Source organism: Astyanax mexicanus, chromosome 18 (genome assembly GCF_023375975.1).
Source record: "Astyanax mexicanus isolate ESR-SI-001 chromosome 18, AstMex3_surface, whole genome shotgun sequence".
NCBI classification, from domain to species: Eukaryota; Metazoa; Chordata; class Actinopteri; order Characiformes; family Acestrorhamphidae; genus Astyanax; species Astyanax mexicanus.
Genome location: NC_064425.1, coordinates 15351083 through 15358692, shown reverse-complemented (window position 1 = coordinate 15358692; position 7610 = coordinate 15351083). Strand labels below are relative to the sequence as shown.

General features: G+C 41.1%; 1 protein-coding gene across 2 annotated transcripts; it reads left to right on the top strand.

The window, feature by feature from the left end:
* The first annotated feature begins 760 nt into the window (after positions 1-760).
* Positions 761-7175, top strand: zgc:152863 (CCP domain-containing protein). Of its 2 annotated transcripts, none has more exons than XM_007245908.4 (5): positions 761-1103; positions 3286-3393; positions 3604-3801; positions 4995-5133; positions 5987-7175. In XM_007245908.4, exons 2-5 carry the CDS (start codon positions 3300-3302, stop codon positions 6306-6308), a joined length of 753 nt encoding a protein of 250 aa, XP_007245970.2. In that variant the 5' UTR covers positions 761-1103; positions 3286-3299; the 3' UTR covers positions 6309-7175. The 2 variants fall into 2 exon arrangements, with proteins under 2 accessions (XP_007245970.2, XP_007245969.2); XM_007245907.4 differs by having other exon boundaries at positions 771-1103; positions 5984-7175.
* The last annotated feature ends 435 nt before the right edge of the window (positions 7176-7610 follow it).

Here is a 7610-nt window from a genome sequence, read left to right as displayed (position 1 = left end):
GCACAATTGGCCTTGCTCTCTCTGGGTGGGTAGATGGCACTCTCTCCCCACATCACTCCAAAGGGTGATGGCGATCAGCACAAGGCGTCTGTGAGCTGATGTATTGAAACCAAGTCGCTGCGCTTTCCTCAGAGCACGCCGTGATGTTACTTAGCAATGCTGCATTAGCAGTAGTTCGAAAAAAGGTGGTGGCTGATTCACATGTATCAGAGGAGGCACGTGCTAGTCTTCACCCTCCTGGTGTTGGGGCATCACTAGTGGCTGTGTACATTGGGGAGAAAATGGAAATGGAAAAAAAATTAAATGGAAAAAAAACGAATTGACTTGACACATTATAACGCAGTTGATCGCCCCTGTGGATCAGTTCTGAGTTGTAATCAGATGTTTGGTAGGGTCTGTATGTGGTCAGACTGCATCACTGAGGGCTGATCTGGGAACAGACAGCGCTGCCCGGCAGGAACAGCCCGTATGTGCCATTACACGTTTGGGCACGGCGTTTATTTTCAGCACATCCGGTACCGGAACCAGCATCACGTCGTTGAGCTCTTCAGACCGGGTTTTCCTCCTCAGGTCTGTTTACTCCGCTCTCTCGGAGAACTGGAGGATATATGACCGCAACAGCAGCCTCAGCCCGAGCAGATAAACACCGTTTATTACAAAAACGAGCCTCAGAGCCTCTCTTTCCACACCGATTTACAGGCGCCAATTTCCAGGAGATGACGGAGTGGGTGTGCGCAGTTCACCCGCAGCCAATCAGAAGCGACCAGGAGCGTAGCTACTTGTTCTCACGCAGCTGCAGCGACCAATCATAAGCGTCCCTCTTTCCCTGTCACCAGCAGCACCAGCCAATCAGCAGTGCCGCTCGTCGTGCAGCTGAGCGGTGAGTCATCGGCGCTGCTGGAGAAGCTGCACTTGTTGAATGAGCTCGCTGTCATTTACAGCCTCCCAGCCTCCCTCATACACACACCGCCCGACTGTACAGATACAGCAGCGCCGAGACCCAGCCAGAACATCCCCGAAGAACATGAACTAAAGACCTGCTGGACCAAAACCCGCAGCTTTACCTCCATTCATCCATTCATCCACCACCGCTCCGGCCTCAGGTGAGCCCCCTGCTCTCTCTGTCTGTCTCTATTTTTCTATTCTTTCTCCTTTCTCCATTCTCTCTCTATCTCTGTCTGTTCACTGAATTGAAGAGAAAGTGAGTGTGTGGCCTCATCACGTCACCAGGCTTTCAGCTCAACACAATCCCTGGATAACTCTAGAAGCGGTGATACAGCCATGCAGGCTTTTATTTTGACATACGTGGACATTTTTAAAATGCTATTGTAAAAAAAAAAAAAAATCTGTATTTAATTTTTTAAAATTGCTATAGAAAAACATTTCCCCTAAGTTAACTATAATATTTATTATAATAAATTGTTATTAAATATTTTGTACTCATGATCAATTGTCTCACTTTTGCATCTATTATAATCAGTACAGTTCAGTCTGTTGTTCTCAATACCGTTTATTTCTTATATAATAGCTTTGTTAATTATATGTCTTACGTTTAATTCTGTTATTATGATTGCTCAGTGCCTTGCGTTAAATTCTAGCACAATTGGTATTACTCTTAAGTGTCTAATTTTTACATCTACAAAATGGACTGTTATTGTCATTATAGTCCATTGTCTTATGTTTGCATCTGTTATTCTTTACTGTTCAATGCATCTCATTAAAAGCTAATATTAATATCATTATTGCTCAGTGCTTCAGGTTTGCAGCTATTATTGCAATTATTGTGCAATATTTCACGTTTGCATCGATTATTGTCGTTATTGTTTAGCATCTCAGTTATAATTCCAGTATTACTGTCATGATCATTCAGTGTCTGTTCAGTGCCTCCCATTTAATTCTATTGTTATAAATGTTCAGTGTCGCACAATTAATTCATTTATTGTTATGACTGTTCAGTGCCTTATATTTTATTCTTTTGTTATTACCATTCAGTGCCTTCACGTTTATTCAATTTTTTATTAATGTTCAGTGCTTAACATTTAATTCTATTGTTGTTATAACTGGTCAGTGTCCCAGGTTTGCATCTGTTAATAATTACTGTTCATCGTCTCACGTGTAATTCTGTTGTTTCTATTATTATCTTGTCTCGGGTCGATGTTAATGATGAACCGTATTATTTTGTGTTCTAGGGCAAAGTCTAGTATAATGTAAAGTTTTTGTTATCAATTCACTTGGGGTTAGTAGGACATTCTGGGTCTTCCAATGAATGACCTAAATCATATTTTAATCATAGTCTTTACCAGCACTGTCGAGTCACATGTGTGACAGAGCAGTGCCCTCACACCAGTGACTGTCTTGATATGCACACTTGTCGTCCTACATACTCACTGTACCTTTTTGCTATTAGAAAGGCTGCGTTATCATTTCATTGAACATTTAAACACAGAAATACTGCAGAATAGTTTTCTTGAGTAACCTGTTTGCACCTTCCTCTAGGACTTGGATGTGTTTGTTATTTACTAACAGGGATTTGAGTCAGAAACTTGGCCAGGAACAATTAGTTGCTTTTGCTTAGCTTGTTCATTTAGGTACTACATTTCATAAAGTAGGTGCCAGCCGCCCACGGTGCGGTCTGGCATGCACTTTAGCAGACTGTGTCAAATGCCACACAACCAAAGAGGGACCTTCCCTGAGGAGTACATAGATGATTGTATCTCAGTGTTTAGCCTGTCACTCTAAAGGCCGTCTGCCATGTTTATATTTTGTTCACCTTTCTGTATTAGTCTCAGAAGCCTCTGCCGGAAGTTGTGGCATAGCAACTAGTCATCTCAGCATTAGGCCTCAAGCGCCGATCTCTTTCTTTCACTTCAGGTTATTTAATGACCTACTTTTCACAGATGAGCTACGCTCAGGGCTTGTCAGGGTGTCGTTCTCTATGGTCAAACACTTGGGTGTGGTGGTAACCAGCTGTTGCAACTGCAGCTGTACACAGGGACCCTCCTGTTCCAGTAAAACCTAGCAAGCATGCAGTTCACAGAAGGCCCAGCCCTTTCTCAGGCCATTGCAAAAATACTGCAGGTCTCTGTATCTTGCAGATCTTATCGTTCACACACTATTTAGATTGGTTACCTGTGAACAGGCATTGTTTTTGTTTTTATTTATTTTGGGTTCAGTAACAATCTCACAACATCTGACACACCCACTGTGTAAGGGTTTTTTGGCTGTGTGTACATTATGTCAGTGTCCACAGTGTTTAATGGCTTGGTGTGTTTGTTTTGCCACCAGGAATAGTGTTTTTGATGTCTGCACGGAGGTTGCCCCTGTGGCAATGTTTGCACACTGCCCTGAGCTATGGGTTCTTCATCCTAACTGCACTGCCAGACTTCACCACAGGTTTGGCTCCATTAGTCATTTTCTACCAAAACGTGCACCGCAGATAAGGCAGATAAACCCACAGTATACAGTATATTCAGTCTATTTATAGTGTATTTGTGTTTTCATGTCTACATATAAGCCGAACTCTGCATTTTACAAGGTGTTTATATGCTTGTTCGAGGACTTAATCTTCATGTATTTCTTTTTTTGTTTTTCTGGTTCTTTCAGGTCAGAACTGCTCTCACCCGTTGATCCCAGAGCATGGTGGCTTCAACTGCAAGCCCACACCATGTAGGGGCTTCTCTCAAAAGAGCCACATCTACTATTTCTGTGAGCCAGGCTATGTCCTACCAGGCCGAGTCCACCGCTCAAGATGCCAGAAAGGGAGCTGGTACCCCCCTGTACCCACATGTGTACCTAACCCAGGTAAAAGCACCTGCCATATTTTCATGTTTTTTTCAAGCTTTATCTGCATGGCGGAGTGGTAGTTCTGTGGTATCAATAACAAGCTGTAGGGTTCTAAATGAACGTATGCACTGTCAGCACTTAATTCTCCATAGCCTGGTTTGTGTATGGTGACTGGAGCTTGATAACAATTTAGGTAGGATATTAATTCTGTTAAATCTGAATATTTCAGCCAGATGCTGCTGTAATGATCACATTCTCTGTACTAATGTGACATTTTGGGAGTATTAAGGAATGTTAAATACCCACACAATTTTGGAAAAGGAGTGTTCTATCCATCTTATTTATGTTCTCTTGCATAAAGGCTAGTTTTCAGTCTTACTCACATGATAGCACCTCAAAACTTATATAGGGGTGGATGTTCCCAATTTGTAATTAGTTTACATACTATGTACATACAGTATACAATTAAGCTGTTAGTAGCAGTTTGAAGAAATGTTTTGCTAATGTAAATTGGGTAAAAATGTGCTTTATTGACTTTAAATTGAATAATTTTCAGTTCATAGTAGGCGGTATTTTCTAGCAATAAATAAAATAAAACTTGTCAGTTACAATGAATTCTGGCCAGTATGACCCCAGCGGTAGTTATAGATAGAGGGTAGTTTATTAATAAAAAAAAGAATAAAATGAATGGCCTTATTCAAAATATTTTTTTTTTTACTTGAGTCACTTTAGTAGTTCCACATTTTGGATAGAGGAAGTGCTCAACAGGCAAGATTTGTTGCAGCACACTTGCAGAAATGTTAAAGTGAATGACCTACATGATCTTTATAATGTGCGAAAGTGAAGTGCAACTAGGCAGCCAGACTCTTTTTGTGCACAGAATCTACTTGCTTCCTCTTTCGCTAAGCCACATCGAGGCAGGAAACCAACTGTGCGAACGGGAAGTGAGCGAAGTCACCATACTAACCAATATTTCTTGTTCTGTGAGGCATTTAAAGCCCTCGGAAAACTACTGCGTCATATAATTCAAAGACATTAATTGACTGCTTGCGCAGACACTTTTCCTAAAGCTGGGTGAACTTCCTGCCTTGATGACAATTATAGTACACATCTACATAAATAAACAGGACCGGATGCCAGTTTGGGCTCTTTTAAGTTAATGTTTATGTATAGAATACATCATGTGACTGTACATATACTCTTCCTGACAGGGCATGGAAAATATGAGGACAGAGTGACTAACTCCATCCCGAGTGTGGCTACAACTGCTGTTGGAGTGTCCATCTTCCTTCTTACCACCACGGCCTGCATGGTTGTCAAGTCTCGTTTGTACCCCTGCCAGTCCCAGAGGTATGCTACCCATCCATGGGCTGATATATAACATATATGACATATATCAAAAGTAATATAAAAAATTACAATGTTCATACACACTTTGAAGGGCTCTTGGAAAGACTATAAATTAAATAGAGTTTTTACTTACTGGAGTAGGAACTCTAGTGCAAAAGATATACTCACCAGTAGATGGTAAAATGGACCAGACTGTCCAGAAATATGGTGTGAACACACCAGTTTGGCAATACTTTACACAAGTATAGTAGAGTATAGTTATCATTATAAAGGGATCTAAAATAATTTATTTCTAAAAAAAACAATAAACTATAAGTATGAGAGAAGCATGTAGACGAAAGAAGTAGCGTAATATTGTCACAATGACCGAGGCGCTAATTCCCATGTTACATTCAGTGTACAGTCAACATGATTTTAAAGCTGTAATTTAAAAATTTAATTCCAGTTTTACAAAGGGTTAACAAACAAGACTAACATATTTTGGAAGTTTATGATTAAAATGAACTCTATAGGCCTAAATCAGCACATATGTTTCTCAAACCACTCTATTAAGTAACTAACATGTATTGAAAGTTTATGCTCTTGGGGCTCCAAGTGCTGCCACTATGATTGCTGGTTCGAATCCTGTTCATGTAGCTTGCCATCAGCTGCCAGAGCCCTGAGAGAGCACAATTGGCCTTGCTCTCTCTGGGTGGGAGAAAAAAAAGATTATGCTCTAAATTAACACTGTAGGCCTAAATCACCACATCTGTTTCTCAAACCACACTATTAGGTAATCTCAACAGTATATATATGTGTGTGTATTGTGTTCTGCTTATACTCAGTGTAGACATTTTGGACTCTTTTCCAGCAGGCGATCCTCTGATCAGCTGGACTTGGTAGTGGATGGTCTGCCTGTGTCCCTCCCCACCTATGAAGAGGCTGTTTATGGCAGTTGGGGTCAGCGCCTCCCGCCTTTACGTGGACCCACTCAACTCCTTATAGCCTCGTCTGAACACAGCCCCTTATCATCCCTAATCCAGCCTGAGCCCAGTCATCGTGCAGACGCCTCCAATAGGAGTGCTGAAGCGCCACCGCCACCTTACGAGGAGATGCCCCTGCGGACTGCGAATGGAGAGAACGAGGGAGAAGCGAGGGCTTCACATATTGTACTTTCTGTTGAAAAGGACAGCTAACTGACCGATGTCAGCTCACCTTCAGCCTACTGATTGTCAGTCCCTTTGCACTAGAATGCCAGTGGTTTGTGCCTATCAGCGTAGGTTCACCCTAAGCTTCAAAAGATTTTTTTTGTAATCAATGTTTTTAACCTAACTTTAGTTGGTCTTAATGAAATCCTGGAGCTGAGTGGACCAGATATATTTAGCAAAACAGTGGCAGTGTTTGCATGATGGCAGTAATATATCTATTTTCTATGTGATGTGCACAGCAATGTTGATTGTGTCGATGTTTTCAGTAGAGCTGGAGACGTTTACTGTTGCCCTCAGTGAGGAAACTGGACCACAGTGGTCTTTAGGACTTATTATATTAACTGGCATAATATTAAGGAGCTATGGATTTTTGCCATATGTCTGTAAATGTTGTAAATGAAACAGAGTTTGGGGTTTTTATCACCCATGCACATGCACAAAGTCTAAAGCTAAGGCCTTACTTACTCGGTTTGGTCTGCGAAGCTTTGGTAAAAGCTGCGAGAAGCTTTAAGAGCGCATCATCCTGCTAGGGGGCCTCTCTCCTTAAAATCCCTTCACACTTTGTTTTAGGTTGGTTTGCAGTTCCTTACAGAACAGCTGGAATGTTGTGTATAGTATAGAAATATATACTATATTGCCCATGCCTTTTCCAAATCCCCATGCTGCCTAACTGAAGGGTGGAGTGTCAACTTGAAGCAAACATGCTATTAAAGACATTATAATTTTTCTTTATTCTCTTTAAATGAAAACATTAATATATAATATTGCTTAAAAAGTGATGTTTTTATTGTACAGAAATTGTCTAGAACATTTCTCAAAATATATATACAAATAAAGTTTTTGAATGTTATTAAACATGAAGTATCACTTGTGACATTTGTCCATGTTTTTTAATTGAATACAGAAAGTGGATGATGGAACTTTTTCTGCTAGGTTCCATGCATGGCCGACCCACAAACAAGTCACATCTCAAAACAGCACATCTGATAGCAGCCAGCACACAAACCAGCACATCTTAAAGTAGCCGGCACACCCACAGACACACCAAAAAGCAACCTATATATACACTACCAGCACATCTTATAGCAGCTGGCACACCCACTAGTACATCCTAAAGCAACTGGCACGCCAACAGACACACCATAAAGCAGCCTATATATGCTACCAACGCATCGTAAAGCAGCCGGCACACCCACTGGTTCATCTTGAACCAACTGGCACGCCAACAGACACACCATAAAGCAGATGATATATACAAACCACAACATCTTACAGCAGCTGACACACCCA

Coding starts and splice junctions, on each gene's coding strand:
- zgc:152863 (XM_007245907.4), top strand. CDS start 3,300: ATGTCTGCACGGAGGTTGCCCCTGTGGCAATGTTTGCACACTGCCCTG. Junction 3,394..3,603: donor ACTGCCAGACTTCACCACAG/GTTTGGCTCCAT, acceptor TGGTTCTTTCAG/GTCAGAACTGCTCTCACCCG. Junction 3,802..4,994: donor CACATGTGTACCTAACCCAG/GTAAAAGCACCT, acceptor TCTTCCTGACAG/GGCATGGAAAATATGAGGAC.